At 34.5% G+C, this 23,504-nt stretch overlaps 5 protein-coding genes and 1 long non-coding RNA gene across 9 annotated transcripts; 5 read left to right on the plus strand and 1 right to left on the minus strand.

The window, feature by feature from the left end:
* Positions 1-1,224: 1,224 nt before the first annotated feature.
* LOC142539856 (CCG-binding protein 1-like) lies at positions 1,225-2,689 on the plus strand. Of its 2 annotated transcripts, XR_012818981.1 has the most exons (4): positions 1,225-1,521; positions 1,833-1,906; positions 2,064-2,464; positions 2,675-2,689. XR_012818981.1 is itself a non-coding variant. In XM_075645596.1 (3 exons), the coding sequence occupies exons 1-3, from the start codon at positions 1,305-1,307 to the stop codon at positions 2,379-2,381; spliced, it is 609 nt and encodes a 202-aa protein (XP_075501711.1). In that variant the 5' UTR covers positions 1,225-1,304; the 3' UTR covers positions 2,382-2,602. The 2 variants fall into 2 exon arrangements, 1 of the variants encoding a protein (XP_075501711.1); XM_075645596.1 differs by lacking the exon at positions 2,675-2,689 and having other exon boundaries at positions 2,064-2,602.
* A 319-nt stretch (positions 2,690-3,008) lies between these two features.
* Positions 3,009-5,464, minus strand: LOC142538923 (uncharacterized). Its single transcript, XR_012818764.1, has 2 exons — positions 5,329-5,464; positions 3,009-3,195 (listed from the first exon to the last, which is right to left on the minus strand). It is a non-coding gene; the product is annotated as an uncharacterized LOC142538923 (long non-coding RNA).
* Positions 5,465-7,263: 1,799 nt separating this feature from the next.
* On the plus strand, positions 7,264-9,408 carry LOC142539857 (protein LATERAL BRANCHING OXIDOREDUCTASE 1-like). The gene is made up of 3 exons (XM_075645597.1): positions 7,264-7,789; positions 8,458-8,785; positions 8,967-9,408. Exons 1-3 carry the CDS (start codon positions 7,326-7,328, stop codon positions 9,219-9,221), a joined length of 1,047 nt encoding a protein of 348 aa, XP_075501712.1. The 5' UTR covers positions 7,264-7,325; the 3' UTR covers positions 9,222-9,408.
* A 658-nt stretch (positions 9,409-10,066) lies between these two features.
* Positions 10,067-11,676, plus strand: LOC142539858 (protein LATERAL BRANCHING OXIDOREDUCTASE 1-like). The gene is made up of 3 exons (XM_075645598.1): positions 10,067-10,628; positions 10,817-11,144; positions 11,220-11,676. Exons 1-3 carry the CDS (start codon positions 10,162-10,164, stop codon positions 11,472-11,474), a joined length of 1,050 nt encoding a protein of 349 aa, XP_075501713.1. The 5' UTR covers positions 10,067-10,161; the 3' UTR covers positions 11,475-11,676.
* Positions 11,677-12,474: 798 nt separating this feature from the next.
* LOC142539859 (uncharacterized) lies at positions 12,475-15,984 on the plus strand. 3 transcript variants are annotated; one of them, XM_075645600.1, is made up of 4 exons: positions 12,475-12,666; positions 13,756-14,181; positions 15,010-15,263; positions 15,632-15,984. In XM_075645600.1, the coding sequence occupies exons 1-3, from the start codon at positions 12,622-12,624 to the stop codon at positions 15,247-15,249; spliced, it is 711 nt and encodes a 236-aa protein (XP_075501715.1). In that variant the 5' UTR covers positions 12,475-12,621; the 3' UTR covers positions 15,250-15,263; positions 15,632-15,984. The 3 variants fall into 3 exon arrangements, with proteins under 3 accessions (XP_075501715.1, XP_075501714.1, XP_075501716.1); XM_075645599.1 differs by having other exon boundaries at positions 12,476-12,666; positions 15,605-15,984; XM_075645601.1 differs by having other exon boundaries at positions 12,489-12,666; positions 13,727-14,181; positions 15,605-15,984.
* Positions 15,985-16,371: 387 nt separating this feature from the next.
* Positions 16,372-19,485, plus strand: LOC142539861 (pentatricopeptide repeat-containing protein At2g15820, chloroplastic). Its single transcript, XM_075645602.1, has 2 exons — positions 16,372-17,034; positions 17,547-19,485. Exons 1-2 carry the CDS (start codon positions 16,507-16,509, stop codon positions 19,458-19,460), a joined length of 2,442 nt encoding a protein of 813 aa, XP_075501717.1. The 5' UTR covers positions 16,372-16,506; the 3' UTR covers positions 19,461-19,485.
* Positions 19,486-23,504: the final 4,019 nt, after the last annotated feature.

The raw sequence follows: 23,504 nt of genomic DNA on the forward strand, positions 1-23,504 counted from the left end.
TTCTTGAAACCATGAAAGAGAAAGGGATCAAACCAGACTCGTACACTTATCGTTCGGTGATTAACTTGATGTGTTACAGTGGGAAGGTCTTAAATAAGACAATATTACGAATTTCATCGACACTGCTTTGACCCCTTGAAGATTCGATGCTACGATCATTAAAATCGTGAAAATATCACATCTTCTTCATAATCGTAATCACTGTCGTAAAATCCATCTTCATATTCATATTTCTCCTGCTAACCATAAGCAAAACGGTTTAAAAATTGTCATAAAACTACATGATTACTTCTGCTTTAAACAATATGAATGTGAAATAATAATAGTGATAATAATAAGCATTGTGAATTGTGATTATTTTTGTATTGTCTTTAGTTGTCCATATAAGATTAATGAGTAGTATTTTGTGAGACGGTCTCACGAATCTTTATATATGAGACATGTCAACCATACTGATATTAACAATAAAAAATAATATTCTTAACATAAAAAGTAATATTTTTTCATGGATGACACAAATAAGAGATTCGTCTCATAAAATACGACAAGTAAAACCGTCTCACACGAATTTTTGCCAAGATTAGTAATCTAGTTATAATTCAATCATATCATTGAAATTATTATTGATCAACGTACTGATTATTTATCCCTCATCAACCAAATTACAAATAAAAAATAATATTACTCTTGATATTTTACTTTATCCACATAATTTAATTATAAAAGAGTAAAACTACAATTAATCGGTTAATCTCAAATTTAATAATATCAAACCAAACAATTTTATTTATCAATATATATTTCACATCCCAACTCAAATAATTTAATAATCACAACATTATTTATACTATCAAATCCTATCATTTCAACGAAAGGGAAGTATTTGAATTAGATACTGATCAGAAATCAAGGATCAAATTAGTTCCCCATGATGTTGTAGTTTGTGTGAAGTTAATAGAATTAAGTATTAGTATTATTTTTGGGTAGGGTTGGATTTGGCGTCAGGTTCGGGATCCGAAGCGCCCGCTGTTTCTGTCGTCGCTCCCTACGTTTTTTCCGAATCTAGGACCTACTTTCAGGTCCCCCAAAACCTTTATTATCACCTTTTCAACGGCCAGGATTTTATTGTCGTAATATTCCACATAACCAACCGTCAGATTATCGCTATCGTTTTCAGAACTATTTGAAAACCCATTAAAATATCGAATTCTTATCCAAGACGGGCACAATTTTCTATTAATATTTTTTTCCCACGAGCATTCATTGTCCATGAATTTCATCTTAGCCGAGAGACGACTGAGAAGATGAATCGGACAGTGCCCTTGAAATGTTATTCAAGCACTTTTCTTGTCGCCCAGTGTTCGAAATCGGTGACTTCGAGAAGTGTTTCTGTGCCGATTGTTTACTGTTCTTCAAGAAACAATGGTTACATACCAAAGCTGGAGCCTTTTAGCAGAAGCAAGATCGATAGAGCCGTCAAAGATCCTCCTCTGATTCAGAAATCTGAGAATCAAATCGCAGGTGGGTTTTCTTTCTTTTTATCCCTTTTTTTCCAAAAAAAAAATGAAATTTTCTTTTTTCTTTTCTGTTTCTTTTTTGACAAAAAAAGGAGTTGTAAGTTTTGGGCTATATATACCACAACTCGCGGATACTTTCTTCTGGGTAAAGAACTCGCGGATACTTTCTTCTGGGTAAAGATTGGTCTCACCTTTTGGGTGATTAATGTGTATTGGGATTTTTACAGATAATCATATGCTTAATTCTTGTATGAGAATATTTCATGTCCTGTTTGAGTGAGTCTCTAAGCTTGTTCATGTCCTGTTGATTTTCAGATTATTGCGTGACCGTTGATGGAGATGATTCTTATAGCTGCTGGCAGGCATATTTTGAACTCAAAGATCTTGAAGTAAGCCATTTCAGTTAGATCTTACATAATATTGAGTTCCTCGGGGCGTTTGTTTAATCTAAAATCATGAATCTTGCTGGGCCAACTTGGAAAAAGAAATCAAATTCGTTTTTCATTATTGCATTAACATCTTCTGACAATACTATTTGATATTCAGAAAGAGGTACCCAAGGAAGAGGTGGAAAGGTTGATAATAGAAGCTGGTGGAATAAAATCACTCATCGGATGCATACATGGGGTGGCATCCATTCACAAAACGAAAAAGGAACATGGAGATTCGTCGATACCCTTGAAAATCGAGAACGTACGAGCGAGTAGTACCTGCCCGATCCCGGATGGGTTGCCAAAGACCCGAGAAGAGCTGGAGGAAGAAGAGAGGGATAGAATGCCAGACTCCCCGTTCACCAGACTGCTTCGAGCCAAAGGACGACATCCTGCTTGGTACTCCCCAGCTCCCGAACACGAGACCGATTGACAGCCAGAAGAACATGTTGGCTAAAAGGAATCGAGTGGTGATTTGTGTAAATTGGATACAGTTTAGTAGTTTGATCTGTTGAGGTAATGTACGTTTGGATACTCTGTTGTGGTAAAAACATAGCATCAAGCATGCTGTGTTTTTTTTACACGAGATGATCATGTGATCATCTCGTTTAGTTTGACAACTTTTTAAATTTATCTTATATGATTTGATGTCTACATGATCATCTCGTATAAAAAATGCACAACACCAAATACTGTCTTTTCAACACGATAGAGATCCAAATCCAGATAACGATGGATTGTACAGTGAGATCCTCCTCAAATTCACGAAATTATTAAAATATTTTGTATTGAATTTATAAAAATATAGGATATATTAGATTGAAAAATCAACCAAATCAAATAATCACATTCATGGATTAAATATTAGTTTTTTTATTTTATTTACAGTTTAGTACGATAAAATTAAGAAACGATGGAATAGAAAAATTATTTTTGAAACGTCTTGCTCATTTTTAAAAATGCGGAAATATTTTTTTTTAAAAGCTCACATTTTCGAAATAACATTTAAAATAATTGTAATTATCTTACCGTAAAAATAGTGCAGTTTAAATTAATCAAATTCATCCAAAATCATACGTAAATATAAACGAGTAAAAATCTTAAACTCATCAACGTATGAAAATATTCATTTCCTCTCAATCTCATAAATCGTAATGCGGCAAACATGTGGTCCTCGGGTCGTGTCACCCCACCAAGTCTGCCTACTCAGAGTTCGGCACCTCCAGTCTCCTCAGCATTTAGCTCACCTGCATCACACACGCCTAGTGAGTCTAAAGACTTAACATGCCTGTACCAGGAATAACAAGTACATATACATAGCACACAACAGTGAAAAATATCATACTCAACATATCTTTCATGAACTTAAAAGCATAACTTAAACGTGTTGCGTAAAATCATATCGTATTAAAGCATGTCATGTCATCATATACGTAAACGTGTCGTGTAAAATCATATGCCAACATACATTTCATGAACTTTAAAACATGAACATAAACGTGTCGTGTAAAATCATATGCCAACATACCTTTCATGAACTTTAAAACATGAACATAAACGTGTCATATAAAATCATGACGTGTCAAAACAGCTCATCGTTAATCATCATTCATCATTCATCGTTCATCATTCATCGTTCATCATTCATCTTTCATCATTTATCATTGGTGAATTCAGTTCATTAGAGGTGACTATCGTACATCATTCATCATTTACGATGGATCCATCATACATAGAACCGCGGTACCCGGCGGCTGTCGGACATCAGTGACAGGATTACCCATCCATTATGCCTAGGCCTCATCATCATCATCACCATTTACATATATGTCTTAAACATTTACATATACTTCGATAGCCACAACTAATTCTCGTCATTCAAAACATTATCATTTTCATCACTTATAAAATTCATGTATAAATGCAATTTCCTTTAAATTCAAGCATGCAACGTATATTTTTATAAAATCTTAAAAATCGTGAATCATGATGCATGAACATTTAAAATATCATAAATTTGTGCTCAGGGCGCTGCCAGGACCAACATCTAACCCCAGATGCAAAATGAACATTTTGCCCCCTGGAAACCCAAAAATTTCCATTTTGCCCGTAGACGTAAAATTTCACTTCTTTGACATTTTCTTATTTCCAATGACTCTAACACGTCCCAAATAATTATTTAAACTTACAAGAACTTTCCCATATTTTTATTTGGCTTAAATCTATGACTTTTAAATTAATCTTTAAATATAACATATTAATGCGTTTTAATCCCGAATTAAACCAAACCTTAGCATAAAATTCCCAAATTAAAAACTTTGACTTCTAATAATTATTTGAGTTTAAATATAATTTTTCATAATTTTATTAAGCTTAAATCTATTTGTTTCAATTAATTCTTTAATTAACGTTTCGTGCGGCGATTAAATCCCTGATAAAACCAAAATTCATTATTTTGATCCGAAACACCAAACTCCTTAAAACATCCCAAAACATATTTATAATCATTCCTAGATGTAATATCGAGTTCATTTCATAACTTAATCCATTCGTTTTAAAACTTGCACCGGGGTCCCGATTTAACCCGAATCGACTCGAAATTTAACCGAATTTTACCAAACTTCAAACATGACTTAACAACACCATACCAGACCTGAATCCACCCAATTCGAACCCCTTAGAACCTTAAAAAAAACTTGCTGGTATGCTGCTGGAAATTTCAGAATCTGCACGCCTCTACCTAGTGCACTAACCCTCATTTTATTTCGTTCCTAGCCTACACTCGATGAACCAGCCATGACTCGGATTCCCCTAGACCATCCTAGGACTCCTCTGGACCCAAAGGAACCACGGATACACCCCCAGGCACGAAGAACAGCTCACCCGATCGGTAATCACCTCATGCATCCTACACGACCAACTTCTTTCCCCGAACTCGAACGGCTTTGTGGCTCGTCCCAGCGCTAGCCGAGCCTTTCCAGACCGTGGTTCAGACCCCTCAGGGTCTGGTCCATGGCTTGGTATGGCCCAGGCAACGCTGGTCCTTTCCACTTCACCGATCTACCCACTTTCGATCTAATAATCAAGAACCATGAACCACCCTTACTCGACGCGGTGTGGTCTTGTTTCCAGCCTACACTCCTCTCCTTGTCGGTGATAACATACCTCAAACTCACCCTTTGACAGTCCCCTTGCACAAACAGTAGAAGAAAACGTGAGCAACATAAAGAAAACGTGAGTGGTTAACACAAAGATGCAATACATGGCAAATTCTCGCTTAAAAACGTGATATTGAGTTAGATAGAAATACTTCATGCATTTGTATAAAATTTCATCCTAATATCAGCGTGTGTGAAGAGAGAAGGGTGATACGTGCGTGCCTTGATGATTTATGCTCGAAAACTTGAAGAATTTCGCGTCGGGAGGCGCCGGAGGAGCGGGGAGTGAACCTTTCTTGAAAGAACAATGTAGGAAAAACTTTGCTGATGGTTTACTGAAAACAAAAAGGGAATTGATTGTGGGAGTGATGATGGTAGGTATAATGGGTCCTTGTATATTAATTAAATAAATAATTAATAGATAATGAGCCCTAAATTGCTATTTAAGAGATTAAAAAGAATTTTAAGTCCAATCAACTTAAAAGTAGGCCCGTTAATTTCAAACATACTCCTGAAAAATATTTCGTGTTGGAAAGTTTTTGAAAATATTAACTGAACCCTCAAAAAATCCCCCGATTCGATAAAATTTGCGTACCGATAAAAATTAAAATCTTGCGGTTAAAAATAATAATAAATCTCAATTCTTGAAAAATACATTTAAAACATCTTAAATTAATATTTAAAAACAAATCATGTAATTAAAATAATTTTCCTGAAAATTCTCCGGTCTCCGATCCCCGTTCGAGCGCGAAATGAAACTTAAAAATCTTTAATGCATATACCTTTAAAATTTCGTGAAATAAATTCTATCATGCAATAGTAATGCATAAAATGCATAAAAATAATTAAACACAAATTAGTAAAATAAATATGAATTTTATGCTTTAAAAGAATTTAATAAAATACCAAAGAAATTTAATAACTTCCATGCATGTGGTTTACGTGACCCTTCAAATTTTCGGGACGTTACAATTTTACTATATGAAATAAATATTTTCCACATTACCCATTGTCAAATTATAAATTTTGATGACGCCATCAACTATTATAAAATATTCATTTCTCCCTAATTAATGTAATTTTCAAAAGAACGGGTCCCTCGATGCAAGCATCAATTTTTTTAGTTTGTGGTCATGTAAAAAACTATTAAATATTTAATACCCTTTTATTTTTTTAAATTTTCTTAATTTATATTTTTTGAATAATTAATTAAAATACTATTATAATTTATTCATATAGTGAATAAAACAATTAGATTGTGATTGTTTATAAGGGATAATAATGTGGAATAAATTAATATTATTATTTTTTAAAATATTAAAAATAATAACTTTAAAAAAAACTTACGATAATATAAAAAATATATATGTTTAGCAAAATTAGATTGGGTACGATTTCAGTTAAACCAAAATAATCAGTTTTATTTTATTTTTTTAAAAGAAATTTATTCGTGTATTCAATTTGATTTTGAACAATTTTAGAAAAAAGATCAATCAAATCAAATAAATTGTTTATTCCAATACAATTTAATTGTATTTATTTATTTATTGTTATCATCGTCTATTTATTATTTATTAGAAAAATTAAATGTATTTACTAAAAACTGATATGATGATACATGTCATATGAAGCTCATAAATATTGATAAAAAAATTTATGAAGTATTTAAAAAAATTGTAGTTTCTCATATCTATATAAATTTAGATTTTTTTATTATTTATATGATTTTGGGGATACGATCAGACGTGGAGGTACATGCGGGTTGCCCAATTTTTTTTAAATATATATATATATATATATAAATTTTGTATAGTTTTGAAATAATAAGATTTTAGTCCAGATAAATCAATTTAAAATATTAAAAAATTTTAAAATTTAAAATTTTAGCTCGAATGGATCTATGTTTCTGGTTTAGTAACGTAATAGAATGGTATGTGTACCAACGTATTTAACATGATCCAACGAAACACGTGTCGTCCACTGTGTAGTTTGTGTTGTTTTACTTTCGTATACTTATTTTGATAGTTAGATAGATTGTCCAATGAAAATGATGATGCTACAATTATTACAGCTGGCTGACAGGATACCGAACATGCAACGCAATCCAGCGTCCAGATTCAATGTATATTCATTCTTCCACTAACTGCCAAATCCTTGCACTTCATAACGCAGGCGTACGTACTCCCACCACTCACCTCCGAAGACCAACAAAATCCGCCATGGGAGAAGTTGATCCAGCATTCATCCAGGCCCCGGAACACAGACCCAAACCCCAGACCTCCTTCGCCCAAGGCATCCCGTTGATCGACCTTTCCCCATTAAATTCCTCCGAACCAATCGAAGCTGCACATCAGCTGATTTCCGAAACAGGCCGCGCCTGCCAGGAATGGGGTTTTTTCCAGGTGATCAACCACGGAGTACCTTTAAAAGCACGCGAAAACATCGAGTCAGCGGCTAGGAAATTCTTTGCCTTGCCCAAAGAAGAGAAGAAAAAGGTGGCCAGAGATGAAGTGAACCCTCTTGGGTATTATGACACAGAGCACACAAAGAATGTGAGGGACTGGAAAGAAGTGTTCGACTTTGTAGTACGGGATCGGAGTTTGATTCCAGCTTCGCCCGAGAGCGATGACGAGGAGGTGAAGGAGTTGATTAGTCAGTGGCCTGAGTTTCCTCCGGACATCAGGTAATTCTGCTTGCAAAAGTAATTAATAATTGCATGAATTAATCACGATTCTTTCTTATTTGGAACATGGAATGGATTGGTTTGTTAATATCTTCGATGAAATAATTTGGATTATTTTAGGCCAGGAGTTTGCTTATGTTTTTCCCTCTTATTCTGGCCTCAATATATTTGATCTGTTGGTGGATAATGTTTCTGCATTAGATCAGATTCGTGGAAGGGAATTAATATATATATATATATATATATATATATATATATATATATATATTTTCTTTATTATTTATCAGATCAGATTCTGCATTAAAACAATTTTAAAACAAACCAAAGAAGAACGAGTATGCAAAGCTTGATATAAATTCAACACTTTTAGATTCCCCCATATAGATTTTTTTGGCTCACGAGTCATTAATGGGAGAGAAGAAATCTTCTTTTAACTTTTTTTGTGTAACAATCTTGTACCACATATAAAAATTTACGATATGTATTGATTATGAAAAGCTAAATGAAGTTGCAACTCATTAATTTGGAAACGATACAGAATGATATAAAGAATGTTGCAAAAGGTTTTTCCTCGTGATTAGCATGTAGGACTCACTTGGACTATTGATTCATTGTTACTATTGGGATCTCTTATTTAAATCCGAACTCGAGTCCCCATTATTGTGCAGGGAGGTGTGCGAGGAGTACGCAGCAGAAATGCTAAAACTGGCTGAAAAGTTACTTGGAGTCATCGCGCTAAGTTTAGGCCTGGAACGAACGCGGTTCAATAGTTTTTTCGATGATCATACCACCTTTATCCGGTTGAATCAATACCCTCCATGTCCAGCTCCGGATCTAGCTTTAGGTGTGGGCCGGCATAAGGATGGTGGAGCATTAACAATCCTGGCTCAAGATGATGTTGGAGGGCTTCAGGTTAAGAGAAAGACAGATGGAGAATGGGTCCTTGTCAAGCCTACACCTGATTCTTTTATTGTTAATGTTGGTGACATTATCCAGGTACATTTTGCTCAAAAAATTCCAGTCAGAGATATAGGATAAGCAACATATATAGACGAAAAAGACACTATAATTCATCAAGTTGGTATAAATTTTGAAAACTTCCAAATCAGAATCGCGAGATTTTTGAAATGGTTCGACAAACAGTCATCCTTCTTTTATTATGCGTGTGTGTGTTTAGGTTTGGAGCAATGACAAGTACGAGAGCGTGGAGCACAGGGTGAAGGTGAACTCGGAGAAGGAGAGGTTTTCGATACCGTTCTTCCATAATCCCGCACACTATACTTGGGTTGAGCCCTTGAAAGAGCTGGTAAATGACCAGAATCCCGCAAAGTTCAAGCCTTACAACTGGGGGAAGTTTTTCTCGGCTCGTAAACGTAGTAATTTCATGAAGCTTGACGTCGAAAACATTCAGATCCAGCATTTCAAGAATTAGACAAGTTGGCCTATTACTGAGTGATCCGTTTTCGATTTGGTCTCATATATGTAACATTAGGGAAATAATGAGACTTTTCACTCTGATGCATGGCATTGTTTTAAGTTTATAAAAATTTTATAAACTCTCAAAACATTAATGTACTAAAGTTATAAAATAAATATTATAATATGTGAGGTTTTTGTTATTCTGTTTAACATAAATTATAAAAAACATACGAGAGTTTGTGTGTATCACATTTAAATATTATAATATTTGGCTCTAACACGCAGTGGAATAATATAACACAAATAAATAACTTAAACTAAAATAAGTCAGAACTAATTGTGCACAAGTATTTATATGATTCATGGCAAAATAAACACAAAAAAACATTTTTCGATTTACAAAAATTAATCACTGGTAATTTTAATAAAAATCAATTTTCTAAAATAATAAGAAAACTTGGTTCAAAAATTGTATATTAAAATCAAGAACCCCATGATCTTATTAAAATCTAATTACTCAAGAAATCATAAAATAATAAAACCACCATAATTGATTTAAAAGAATTATATACTATGATAAAAAAAAGGATTAAAAGTCTAACGCCTACATCACATATCAATTCACCACCAAACATTGTTTCATTTAATATATCTCTGATTACTTCTCCCACGCCATCTCCACATTTTTCCATTTTCTTGACAAAATTGAATTAGGTTAGGTGGGTGCTTAATCATTCAGACAAGAAATTACTGCAGCACGAAAACTTCACCAATGTCACCAAAAAAAATATATCGAAACAATGTCTTCTTTTACATGGATAATTTACTACTAATACTTGCACGAAACGATCTCAAATTTTCATCTATAAAAGAATTATTGGCTTTCTATAAATATCAAATTATTAGCACTGATATTACTCAACGTCTTCAGGCTATCTTACAATATTTCATCCATGGGTGAACTTGATCAAGATTACATCCAAGAACTCGAACACCGGCCTAAACTCAACATTATCCACGCCGAAGGCATCCCGTTAATCGATCTTTCCCCATTTAACTCCCCACGACATGACGCCAACGGCATGACACGATTAGTTGCTGAAATCAGCGACGCCTGTAGGAAATGGGGATTCTTCCAGGTGATCAACCACGGGGTGCCTACACGAGTTCGTGAAAAAATTGGTTTGGCTTCGAGGAAATTCTTCGCCTTGTCACAAGACGAGAAGAGGAAGGTGAGTCGGAGTGAAGTGAATATTTTCGGATATTCTGATCACGAGATAACCAAGAATGTAAGAGACTGGAAAGAAGTGTTCGATTGTACGATAGAGAATCCGACGATTGTATATGCTTCGGATGAGCCTGATGATGAAGAGTTGTTGGAGTTGAGCAATCAATGGCCGGATTATCCTCCAGAGTTGAGGTGTGTTTCAAGATTGTCTCAGGGCAGCTATCACTAGTGAAATTTTGGGAATAAAATTAATCCACCCTTTTACGAAAATTATTTTCCCAAGTTATTGAAAACCATTGTACATTTTGGGAAATGGATTGAGATTTATATATTGTGTTATAGATTTATGAAGCAGGATGTTGTTTTTTTTACCTTCACAGGGAGGCGTGTGAAGAGAACGCTGCAGAGATGCAAAAACTAGCCTACAAGATACTGGCACTCATAGGTTTAAGCTTAGGCTTGCCAGAAGATCGGTTCTATGGTTTTTTCGAGCACCAGACGAGCTTTATGCGTCTCAACTACTATCCTCCATGTCCTGCTCCGCAGTTAGCCCTCGGTCTTGGTCGACACAAGGACGCTGGGGCCATGACAATTCTTGCTCAAGATGATGTTGGAGGACTTGAAGTTAAGAGGAAAGCTGATGGTGAATGGGTTTTTGTCAAACCAATTCCGGATGCTTATATTGTCAACGTTGGAGATCTAATCCAGGTACCCTCTATAGAGTTCTTGCATTTACTCGTCTTCTGGATTTGATGAATATCAGATAATATAATGTTTGTGCAGGTATGGAGCAATGATAGATATGAAAGCGTGGAGCACAGGGTGAAGGTGAATTCGGAGAAAGAAAGATTTTCGATTCCATTTTTCTTAAATCCTTCACACAACATATGGGTGGAGGCGCTGGAGGAGTTGATCGATGACCAAAACCCAGCCAAGTACAAGGGATATAGCTGGGGAAAGTTTTACGCCACCAGGAAGCTTAGCAACTTCAAGAAACTTACTGCTGAAAACATTCAAGTTCATCACTTCAAGCTTTAGGGAACACGAATGCTTTGGTTCCTGGCTTGCGTCAACGAGTAGATCTAAGAATCTTAATTCCCCTCATAATTAAAATCTTGTAATAAGTTTGTAAAAAGAGAGCAAAACAACAAAGGAAAGAACGATGGCGATTGTTGTGGCTTGCAGTGATTGCTTCTCTGAGTATTGTATTTTGTATGATTGACTGTTTTTTTTATTACAACACACGCCGGGGAGGGGAGAACGAACCCGAAGAACCGCCTAATCCAGCAAGGGTGAGACCATTGAGTTACAAGCCCGGTCTCCATTGACTGTCTTTTCGAATTCAAAAAACTTTCCAAACCAATATTTCTTCAACAACTCATTTTGAAATATGTATAATTTAACATAGTTAAAAAAAAAACTAATACACTAATAAAACTCAATATGAGACAATTAATTACTAATTTAACAAGGAATTTTATAAAAATAGACAGAGATTATTTTTTTCACATCAACTTAGCCTCTTATTTTAGACTAGCTGATAATTGAATTTTTACCTAGTACATCTCAATTATTATAGTTTTTCACCCTTGTAATAAAAATTTTGCCAGGGAATTTTTTTATGTTTGTCTTTCTTGCAATTTTAATTATATGTATTCTTAATTTCCAGTTTTAGTTCGTTATTTTTATTTTATTTTTTTTTTCAATTTTAGCTTTTTTTTCCAACGTGATATTGATTTGACATCAATGAAATACTAACCTATGTAGTAATATGTCGGCACTTCAGACTGAAAATGACTATAACTGCAAAAAATTGAAAGATACAAGAATAAAATTGAAATTTGATATCATAAAAAAAAAACTATAAAAAAGAGAGCAATATTTTATTTTATATTTGATAAAATTTGACCCGACTGTTCAACAACTGTTTGAAACGATAACCCAGACATGCTACGGAGCAATATCCGGACTGATTTCAAAAGCTATGCTAGAAGCCCAACTCCTATGAGCCCATGCAAAAAACACTCCGCTTCGAACCAAAGTAGCCCAGATTGTTGGGTTTACATCCATCAGGGTTTTCTCAAATGTTATCGGAGAAACGATGGAGCCATTGAAAATGCCGCTTAGTCGTTGATAATTATCTAATCTCAGTGCATTTTGTAATCTCCTGGTGGGAAATTGGGAGATGGCTCTGAGAGTCAATATTGCTTCTTCTGTTTATGGGTTCCAGGTAAATTTTTTTGAACTTTTTTTCCTTGAAAATTTTCATTCATTTCACTGGAAAAAGATGTCTGGTGCTAGTTTTTGAACATTTCATACGATAATTGTTATTACGACGGGGGTAGGTTCTGTCTGTTTGGTTGAAATTTGGAGTTTCGTGTTTGGGAACTCGGACAACCGAAGAGGCGAACAGTTCAACATGGCATGGGCAACTTGTAAGCCCAACTCATTAATTAAGGTTAAATAAAATCGAAGGTTCTGTATCATCGAGGAAAAATGTGAAAGTGTTATTCAACCTTTTGATTTTGGGAATTTGAGTTAAACGCGGTAGCTGCCATTAGCTACTGTAATTTTATGCGTTGCTAATGTGTTGTGTGAAATTCCGGAGTTGTTTTAATTTCAGTAATAGAAGTAACTTGTTTATGCTCTTGATTTGATTCACTGAGTATGCCGGAATCTTCTCACCCGTGTGATTTCTTTGGAAGCAATGCATATGCGTACTCTTGTTATTGGCAGTAGTTTGTGTTTGTAGGGAACTGGCGAGTTTTTATATGCTTTTGGCATAAAATCTTGTAGCTTGTCGGTTCCAAGCTAGTTCTTAAAAGCTTAGAGGACGTGTGTCCGAGCTCAAGGTGTGACTAGGCTTAGTCTTTGCACCTATGTAGTCACAAGCGAATATACAACCCTTCAGTGAAGCTCGTGCATTTGAAGCCCGGGCCTTGGCATGCTGTGCTCTAAACGCTCAAGAGCCCTTTAAACTATCTTGACTGTTGCGCTGGTTATTTGAAAGGAAAATACAGCATGCTTGTGATTCATTTTATCTATAGACTAATGAATAAATGTTTTGTGTCAATAGTTAATAAAGTAAATAGTTAATGATACATGATCATTTTTTGAAAAGATATATAATTTTAGGATGTTATCCTCATGCGGTCTCACTTTAATAACCCTTGTGCCTTGGGTTGCATCTTGTCCCTACACACTAATATACTCATCAGTCAGTACATTTTACACCTAATATAACCATGGTTCAAATTTTTGCTTCTGTATGTGATGTTTATTGCTAGTAGCTATCAGGTGATAAGTTATCTCTTTGTAGAATGGGTCATCACTTCGCAGAACTCAAAGCTGTGTGTGGAGTATCAGACAAATTCGATTATATCAACAGAATCCCAGAATTTTGTGCATCATGAACACGGCGTCCAGCCAATCAGATGATTGTGGTAAACTAAGTCTACGCCATATAATGGATAAGGCAAGAACTATGTGGGATAGTTCTCCTCAGCCAATGAAGAGATTTCCCTGGAGCAAGGCTTTTGATAATTTCATTCAACTCAATCTTGACCTTTTCTTTAATGTTATCAAATACTTGGCTATTCCTCTGTTCGCAATGAGTTCAATTAGTGAGATGTCTTATTGTGCACACGAGAGAAAGCTATTCCTGGTTCCCCTCACTTTGCTCATAAGTTCTGTTGTTGCTGGTGTCTTAAGAGATGCTGCCTTGGAGTCATCTCCATATCTCAAGGTGTTCTTTTATAATTTCATTTTCTTAACATGGAAGTAGTAGGATTGAAATTTTAAAAATTATTCGGCCTATTATTTGTGTTCTTTCTAATCGTATTTAGAGAAATTTGGTGGAAAGGGATTGCATGGAATAATGCATCAAACTAAGTCTCTTTTCCTAAAAGTATGGATTCTTGGGATCATTACCTATACTTCGGACACCTTCTCATTAGTAAGTTGCATATAAGGAAACAAAAGTCCTAACTTAGTTTCCAAGGTGTGCATGTGCTAATCGGTTGGGTATCAAGCTACAAAGACATAAAAACTCTGAGACTTGACCGATTAAGTAAAATATAATGGAAGTTGCGTGTCAAAAGTTTTGAGCTCTTGACCAGACTTGACCTTCATGTTAGAATTTACTTTTTCAGAAGCTTGAGCTTAAAAATTGCTTTTCGGAAGCTCAAACTTATGAGATGTGGCCGAAGAATATTTTTTTACTTTGATAGAAATGTGTCGATGATAACAAAAATTTTATTGGCCGTCCCAATGAAGAAAATATTTTTCATCGCAGAGGATTTCTTGTTGCATTTATGCTATTTGTTATAATTTTTTTCTGTGGTTTTGCAGTTTATGTTTAATAATTAAGACTTTATGGTAATCACTGAGATTTGTTTGCTCCATTTTGGTAACTCCATTACCGCCCAATTAATGAAACTTAAATTTTCATTGATCCTTTATTGTAAACCAACATCGTGTTGGTTTGTGGCAGATCATTCTTTTAATTTAACTATTGACTGGGAAAATTGTTGTTTGGAGATTTGTGTGCTGATACCTGTATTGTTTTTTGTAGACACATCATGCAGCAGTACCCTGGCACTTGATTTCCATGTTGATATTCTTCGTATTGCTAAAGTGTCCTGGCCCTTATTACCCATATTGGGGGCGTATAATTATTCCACATTTGGCTAATGGAGTATTACTAAGGACTTTATGGTTTCTGTTCCTATGGTACCGGAGACCACAAAAATCATCGGAATCCAAGCCACCGGATTCTACAATTGCCAGTCCTGGACCAAACAGTGACCAATAACGATGAATACTCAGGTACCAAATGTGAAGGCATGCTAAAATAATTACTCTGTTTCTGAGGATGCATAGTGGCTATCAATTGTTCTTTTTAATACAATATGAAAATTTGACGGCGATGAAATACAAAATATATTTTAAGTAGAAAAAATGAAGTTATGGTTCTTCAGCCTGTGTTGCATCGTCTGATCATTCATTTTTTGTCAAAATGTTTCACACATCCCTTTTTAATTACCTGTTTTCTTGGGCGTTTGGATAGATCCCGATCATCTATGTCAACCATACTTTTTTCTCATTTCCACCTTTAAGCATTGTATTTGTATCAATAAAATATCGTCCGAGTTTACTTTATGGTGTAGTCATGGGAGAAAAAAAATTAAACGCAGACAGTTCTAACTCTTTGGCATTCCGGTTCGTTTCTTCGACAACATTGCTTTTCGGTCACCACAGTTTCCTTTATTCAAAAGACTGACCATCCCTGAATGACAAAATTTCGTCGACAACCTTTGCTGATCGTGTGGTAGGACCGTCCCATGGCATCAAATCGAATGTGTGTTTGGCTTTATGGCAGATGTAGAAGTTGGAAAAATATACGCTTTTTGTTTCATGTTCCATGCGAAGGATCACGGAGATTTACAAATTGTCTCAAGCTTTGTAGTTGTGTTGCAAGTTGGACTCTTCATTGTAGTGTCATCAATATCTTCCTTTTTATATGAATTTTGACGTTTTTCTTTTTCTATTATTTATATAATTCAATGTTTCTGAATTTTAATTAATTGTTGTATATTCAATTATAAAATATAATTTAAAATAATAATATTTTTTAAGAGGTCTATCAAAATATTGTAATCTTCGCATTTGGTCCATGCCCGATAAAAAAAGTTCTCTACTGTTTCACGTGATTTAAAAATTGAGCATAAAATTGAACAGTGAATATCCTATTTAGAGATACGTACCTTTCAAACATAAAAAATAAATAAAAATTTGTATTAAATATAATAATTTTACCAATAATCTTATATTAAATTAAAATTACTATTTTTACATTTTAAAAACCATATATTTATTATTTCTGTTTCATTTCCGAAGAATTAGAAAAGAATTAGAAATTGGTCATTTCACATTTCAGCTATGGGATTAAATTTCCAGACCCTCTCCAGCAGTCCTGCCATTATAATATCTTTATCACCAAATACAATTGAATAATCGGCGCGACCACTTTCCTGCGGCGGACACGCCGTTGCGTCTGCGCACCTGAACAATGCTTCCGAGCAACCATTTCTGCAACTTCCACATTCCACCCACGCAAATCCAGAGGCCCTATTCTGCTAAACTCTACCTTCTTAATTGCCGCCCCTCTTTCCACCGCCATCATCTCTACTGTGCACCCCTCCCCGCAAAATCTCATCAGAATTCCACCTATCCGCTTGTCTCCTCCCCTGATGCAATCAGCACACTTGCATCCGACTGCTCAGAAGAAGCTAAAGAAAGCGAAATCGATTCTTTAAACCATTTAGAAGCTGAAAGTTTCAACTTTCGTGGGTCTTCAGGGTCGGCTGATTTGAACAAACGGTTTGATTCTCCGGTGGTTGAAGTGAAAGAGCTGGAAGAGTTACCTGAGCAGTGGCGAAGGTCGAAACTGGCGTGGCTTTGCAAAGAGCTACCGGCGCACAGGTCAAGTACGTTCACACGGGTGCTCAATGCGCAGCGAAAGTGGATCAGGCAAGATGATTGCACTTACATTGCGGTTCATTGCATGCGAATTCGCGAAAATGAGGCCTCATTTAGGGTCAGTTTCAATATTTTATTTACTTATCCTGCACATTAGTAGCAGAGTGCCATCATTCCTTGAGATAAGGATTCAGAATGAATAAACCAAGCTCGTATCTTTGGGGTCAATAATATCTTATGCTGATTTAATATTGATGGACTCGAGTGAAAAGGATCTTTTTTAAAGTATTTTTAGCTTAAAGCAGGTTGTTGTCGCAAACTTTCATATATTTTTAAGTCCAAAGCCTTTTTGTGTGTGTGTCCAGTCTCGAGGCTGCTTGATAAAACAAGCTCAAATATAGGCATACGACTGATTGGTTCGACTATTTTTCACCAATATGGCGGAACAACTAAGAGCAGATTGCCAATGGGAGTGTTTATAATTATTTTCGATCAAAACAAATTAAATTACCTCATTCATGATTAGACTAAACTATTGGGTCCGCCTTCTTCTGGGATGTTTTAGAGGATCTGTCGGTCAAATATTCGCTGTTTGCTTGTTAAGAATGAGGCTTGTTTTCTCTTTTTTAGGTGTATAAATGGATGATGCAGCAGCAGCATTGGTTTCGGTTTGATTTTTCTCTGGCCACCAAGTTAGCTAATTACATGGGTAAGGAGGGGAAATATTTGAAATGTCAGGAGATTTTTGATGATATTGTTAATCAAGGGCTCGTTCCTAATGAATCCACGTTTCATGTGCTGATTGTTGCCTATCTTAGTTCCTCTGCCTCAAATGCTTTAGATCAAGCATGCAAAATTTACAATTGTATGATCCATTTAGGAGGTTACAAGCCTCGACTTAGCCTCCATAATTCCCTTTTCCGAGCTCTTCTGACCAAAATGGGAGGTTCATGCAAACCATATCTCAAACAGGCAGAGTTTATATTTCATAATTTGGTGACTTGTGGACTTGAAATACACAATGATATCTATAGTGGACTTATATGGATCCACAGTTATCAAGATGAAATAGATAAAGAAAGAATTGAATCTCTAAGAATGGAAATGAAATTAAACGGGATAGAAGAGAGTGAAGAAATGCTTGTGTCGGTATTACGAGCATGTTCAAAAGCTGGTGATATTGTTGAAGCTGAAAGAACTTGGACTGAGATTATTTCCCTTAACTATAAACCCTCGAATCAAGCTTATGTGTATCTAATGGAGGTCTACTCGAAAATAGGGAAACCCATGAAATCTCTGGAAATTTTTAGGAAAATGCGGAAAGGACATTCCTCTAGCGTAGTGGCTTACTACAAGATTATCGAGGTACTGTGCAAAGCTCATGAGATGGAACTGGCGGAGGCTCTTATGTTAGAGTTCATAGACAGTGGAATGAAACCCCTGGCGCGATCTTTTATCGATTTAATGGTTATGTACAGTGACTTAAATTTGCACGATAAAGTGGAGTCGAGTTTTTTGATGTGCCTAGAGAAATGTCGTCTTAACCAGGCAGTGTATTCTATGTACTTAGATTCGTTAGTGAAAGTGGGCAATCTTGACAGGGCAGAAGAGATACTCAACCAAATGCACAGCGACGAGGCAATTGGTGTCAACGCCAGATCCTGTAACACGATCTTGAGGGGCTATCTTACATGTTGCAATTATACAAAGGCGAAAAATGTTTATAATTTAATCCGTTTGAAGAAATTTCACATTGAAACCTCTTTAATGGAAAAGATTGAAAAGCTCCAGAGTTTAGGGCACCAAGACATGGAAAAATCAGTAAAGCCGAAGCTCAGTAAAGAACAACGAGAGACCCTGGTGGGTTTACTGCTCGGGGGATTGAAGATTGAACTAGACGAGATGGAAAAGAATCAGAATCAAGCAATCCAGTTTGTGTTCAGGGAGAACTTCAGGATCCATTATTTTTTGAAGAGACACATTTACAGCCAGTTTCGTGAATGGTTGTCTCATACTGAAAAGCTGGTGGACGAAGATGGTACTGGTGAAAACGACGATATCCCTTGTTGTTTTACTACAATATCTCACACATGTTTCCGGTTCTATGCAGACCAGTTTTGGCCACAAGGCCGACCCGTGATCCCTAAGTTAATTCATCGGTGGGTGACTCCTCGTGTTCTTGCATACTGGTATATGTATTCAGGTTACAGAACATCATCAGGAGATATCTTGTTGAAGTTCAAAGGAGATAAAGATAATGTCTTGAGGATTGTGAAAACATTGAAGGCGAAGACGTTGGATCCTCGGGTGAAAAGGAAGGGATCTGTTTTGTGGATAGGTCTTTTAGGAAGCAATGCTGTGCAGTTTTGGAAACTAATAGAACCCTTTGTTCTTATGGATTTGAAAGAATACTTAGAAGCAGGAAACGAGCTAGGAGATGGAGCATTAGTTCCTAAAGACGTCTATTATGATAAAGACTTTGATTCCAAGGGGACGACGAATTCAGAACCCGAAGATGAGGATGGCTCGTATAATTTTGTTTAATTCTTGCTTGAATTTGTGTAGTCTATATGATGATATATCTTCTGCTATCTTTTTATTTCAAGCCAAAAATGAACATTCCTTTTTAGATTATTTTTGGGAAGTTTTTTTAAAAAGAATGAGGTAATAATAAATATATTTTGTGTGTGAAGAAAATCTAATCATGACTCGGTATAGCTCGATAATCGTTTGATTTTTCATTTTAAACCTTGTAAAATTTCACTTTGTGATTTATTACAAGGATCGAAACTTACTTATAAAATCGAAACTTTTCACAAAATTATGAACGAACTTTATTGAAGGAAGGAAAAATTATGTGATGCAAACGTCCAATGGTGAATCTTAAATTTTTTTTTTTTGTTGTTGTTGGCTTTATAAAGATCCATCACTACAGTGAATGTTAGGGGTGATCAAAATTTTTTAAAACGTTCGAATCGAATTGCACCGCATCGTATTTTTTAATATTTTATAAAAATCACGATTAAAAATAATAATTATAAACTGCACCATGATGTGAATGTAACAAGAGGTGTGTGCATTGCCGACGAAATGTTAGATGGAAAAGGAAACAAAACAAGCGTTGGAGAGAAAAAGAGAGATGTTGGGATTTTAAAAAAACCAAAGAAAGAAAGAAAGAAAGAAAGAAAAAGAAATTATGGCATTTGATTTGATTTTGTTTGGCTTTATTATATTTGTATTATTTTGTGGCGAACAGCACGTTGGTGGAGACAATGGAAGAAGGATAAAATGATGGTGGCCTCATCCATTGAGAGTGCCCATTACTTTTGTTTATTTGACCCTTTGTTGTTGGTTGGATGATTTATCAGTTTCTTAAATATTTGTTAAAATATGATTTTTGATTACTGATATCAAAGTCTTATGTTTAAGACGATATATCAAGTTTGGAATAAAATTTGATTTGTGACTGTTGATGTCAAAATCTTAAGTTTAAGACAATATTATCAAGTTCAGAATCAAATTATAATAAAATATTATTTTACCAATTCACGAAAAAAAATTATTAGTGTATACATAGAAAAAGTCATCGGACGTTGTTTTTAAAAAAAATAGAAAGTTATCGGACGTGAACACTCTTTTTATAAAACAAAATTTAACTTGATGACACTTTTAACTCACGTATATATATATATATGTATGTATGTACATATAAACTAAAATGATAGAGTGAAGTAACAACCAAGCTTCCTCTTTATTATTATATAAATTCTAATAAATTAGAATTCTGAGAATTTTACAAAGGTTACCAGAAAAAAACGATTAAATCTCATTTTCTCTTTTTTAAGCTCATGGTCAAATGGAGACCGTGGGCCCCACCAATATGGGGGGGATCCTTGGAGGAGAAAACACCGCCATCTCCTCGTGCGGCGAATCGATAGCATGCACCAATAATATCCTAGCGGCACGCGTTTTCTTTTTTGCCCTTTTTTATTTCCTTTCTTCACTTTTTTTTATATATATATATAAGGACACCCACATTGGTTGGTTAATGGGTGTTAATAACACCCATTAATTTTCGCCCACAATTAATAATCTTGGCTGACATGGCAGCCAAGAAATTCATCAGAATGAACGGCGTTATTTCGAAATTTGCGACGGTTTTTCGTAAACCATCGCAAAAAACCGTCGCAAAGTGAAAAGTGTCTGTTTTTTTAAAAAAAGGTCGCTATTTGCGACGGTTTTTTAACACCCGTCGCTATGTGCGACGGTTTTTCAAAAACCGTCGCTAATTATTACCAACGGCTATTTTCAAACGGCAAAATTATGCACCAACGGCTATATTCGATTATCGTAATTCGTTTTCTTTGTATTTTGTGTTTTTTTTTAAAGAGATTGTGTTGAATAATATTTTAAATAAAAGAGTCCAACTTTTTTTCATTTCTTAATAATATTTTAATGAATATTGGAATTAAGTTACTTTTAAAATAATAATACTATTTATTTTTAGTAATATTTGTTGTAAAATTTTAAAAATATTAGAAAGATATTGAAATATTAAAAATAAAAAAAAATGAGTAAGTGGACAGTGGGACCCATAAATAATGAAAGTTGAAATTAAATGAATGTGGGTGTGTGTTAATAATGGAGAAGTGTTAATGTAATGAATATGTGGCTCGTGGACCCCATCATTTTTGATGAAATGGAGAGTTATTAACATGGATTAATTCCGACGGATGCGGATGCCCTGAAAAAAAAGACAATTGACATGTTTCCATATATGATAAATAAAATGAAAATCATATATATTTTTTTTTATCTAGATAAGAATGTATATGTTTTTCACACAAAAATTGCTGAAAATTTGATTTTATATGAGCGGATAGATAGTAGAATTTCTTTAAAAAAAATAAATTTGAAATCCGGCATCGTTACCACAAATAATACGTTAAAACATCTAGCCATAAGCATAACCAACGCAATCAAAGACAAATTTTCATTTTACATATGGTTTTAATTGATAGCCAAGTAATGTTGGATACAATCACAATTGTTTTTATACAAAAACTTCCGTGTAATTATCTCAGAACACAATTTTTTCAGACGGATCTCTTATTTAGTTAACCAAAGAATGTTGACTCGTATCACGTTTCAAGATCTGCAAAAAAAAAAAAAAAATACACTACTATATTTTTTTTTATTATCATTGATATTTTATAGGTAAAATGATAAAAATATTCTTGGTTCTCAAAGAGTTAAATTTGTTCATCCATGTAAGTCAGCGTGTTGTCCTACTCATTATGGATCATTGAATATATCATATACGATGAAAAAAATAAATATTTGGAATTAAAGATGTAAAATGACCAAAAATAATATTGACAAATTTCATGGAAACTGTGAAAAAAAGGGAGATTAGAGAAAATAAATAAAGATTCCACTAGGAAAGGTGGAAAAATAAGGAAACAAAAAGATGTGGTTGGCCAACAAAATTATCATGACGAAGAAAAGGACTCGTCACGTGAAGCATGGTTTCGTGGTGATAAGAATTGTTGGTGTCATCCTCTTCTTATCCCACTATATTTTTGTATAATGGGGATAACTACTTTTTAAAATTTTAATATATATTTCAAAAACTAACAATTAAAAATATATATATATATATATAGTGATTTATGTCTCTTATATAATTCATTGTCTTTGTCACACGAAATAATAATTTTTATTTTAAATATAGATAAGATCAATCCGTCACATGTGAGACCAACTAATGTCTTGGGGGTGGATTTTGAGGCAATGTACTAAAAAGATTCTGTATTAAATCATTAATTTATATTTAGTTTAGTATGTTGTAAATTTTGTGAATGGTGAGACAATTTGAAGGAGATTATACGAAGAATCTACTGTTTTAGATACGATTCGTGGGGTTTCGATTTATATCAGTATTTGATTTCGATTATAATTTATGAAAAGTAGAATTTGGAGACTTTCTCATTAGAATACTTTAATTATGACAAAAAAAAGTGAGGTCAAATATTATTTGATTGACCTGTGAAAATGAACACAAGGAGTTCAAATTTCATAAATATGAATGAATTGTTTCCTGAATATCAGTTTAAAGATATGATGTTGGGGGTGAGGGGGAGGGGGTTACTACCATATCAAACTAACCCCCCCCTCCCCCCCCCCCTTTTTTTTTTAAACTCTTTTGGTCATCTATGATATTTGAATTGACTATACCACTTGATTTTATCAAAACTAATATTTTTCACATCCTACTTTTTAAAAATATTTGAAAATAGTTTTTCTTTTTTTTTTTTTCTTTTCCCTTTTACTTTCCAGTTTTTTCTTTTGCTCTTCAAAAGTAATATCCATGCACAAGTTTCTAACAATTTTGAGAGGAAAGGCAATAAAAAGTTGTTTTTTTTTTTTTTTTTTTTTGCAAGAATTAAAAAACCCAAACAACCAACCTAACTAGGGCGTCAAATCTGATTTCACCAAAATCTCTCAAGTGTCCTTCAACTCCAGGGTATCTATGCATTCAGTCCATCCAAGTTTTTAAACTAACACTTTCTTGATCATATAAGATTG

Source organism: Primulina tabacum, chromosome 3, assembly GCF_025594145.1.
Source record: "Primulina tabacum isolate GXHZ01 chromosome 3, ASM2559414v2, whole genome shotgun sequence".
NCBI lineage: Eukaryota > Viridiplantae > Streptophyta > Magnoliopsida > Lamiales > Gesneriaceae > Primulina > Primulina tabacum.

Excerpts from the sequence above, each read along its gene's own strand:
- LOC142539856 (XM_075645596.1), top strand. The coding sequence starts at position 1,305 with ATGAATCGGACAGTGCCCTTGAAATGTTATTCAAGCACTTTTCTTGTC. Across the intron at positions 1,522-1,832 it reads ATCTGAGAATCAAATCGCAG|ATTATTGCGTGACCGTTGAT; the intron begins GTGGGTTTTCTT and ends GTTGATTTTCAG. Across the intron at positions 1,907-2,063 it reads TTGAACTCAAAGATCTTGAA|AAAGAGGTACCCAAGGAAGA; the intron begins GTAAGCCATTTC and ends TTTGATATTCAG.
- LOC142539857 (XM_075645597.1), top strand. The coding sequence starts at position 7,326 with ATGGGAGAAGTTGATCCAGCATTCATCCAGGCCCCGGAACACAGACCC. Across the intron at positions 7,790-8,457 it reads GAGTTTCCTCCGGACATCAG|GGAGGTGTGCGAGGAGTACG; the intron begins GTAATTCTGCTT and ends ATTATTGTGCAG. Across the intron at positions 8,786-8,966 it reads ATGTTGGTGACATTATCCAG|GTTTGGAGCAATGACAAGTA; the intron begins GTACATTTTGCT and ends GTGTGTGTTTAG.
- LOC142539858 (XM_075645598.1), top strand. The coding sequence starts at position 10,162 with ATGGGTGAACTTGATCAAGATTACATCCAAGAACTCGAACACCGGCCT. Across the intron at positions 10,629-10,816 it reads GATTATCCTCCAGAGTTGAG|GGAGGCGTGTGAAGAGAACG; the intron begins GTGTGTTTCAAG and ends TTACCTTCACAG. Across the intron at positions 11,145-11,219 it reads ACGTTGGAGATCTAATCCAG|GTATGGAGCAATGATAGATA; the intron begins GTACCCTCTATA and ends ATGTTTGTGCAG.
- LOC142539859 (XM_075645600.1), top strand. The coding sequence starts at position 12,622 with ATGGCTCTGAGAGTCAATATTGCTTCTTCTGTTTATGGGTTCCAG. Across the intron at positions 12,667-13,755 it reads CTTCTGTTTATGGGTTCCAG|AATGGGTCATCACTTCGCAG; the intron begins GTAAATTTTTTT and ends ATCTCTTTGTAG. Across the intron at positions 14,182-15,009 it reads AGTCATCTCCATATCTCAAG|ACACATCATGCAGCAGTACC; the intron begins GTGTTCTTTTAT and ends TGTTTTTTGTAG.
- LOC142539861 (XM_075645602.1), top strand. The coding sequence starts at position 16,507 with ATGCTTCCGAGCAACCATTTCTGCAACTTCCACATTCCACCCACGCAA. Across the intron at positions 17,035-17,546 it reads AAAATGAGGCCTCATTTAGG|GTGTATAAATGGATGATGCA; the intron begins GTCAGTTTCAAT and ends TCTCTTTTTTAG.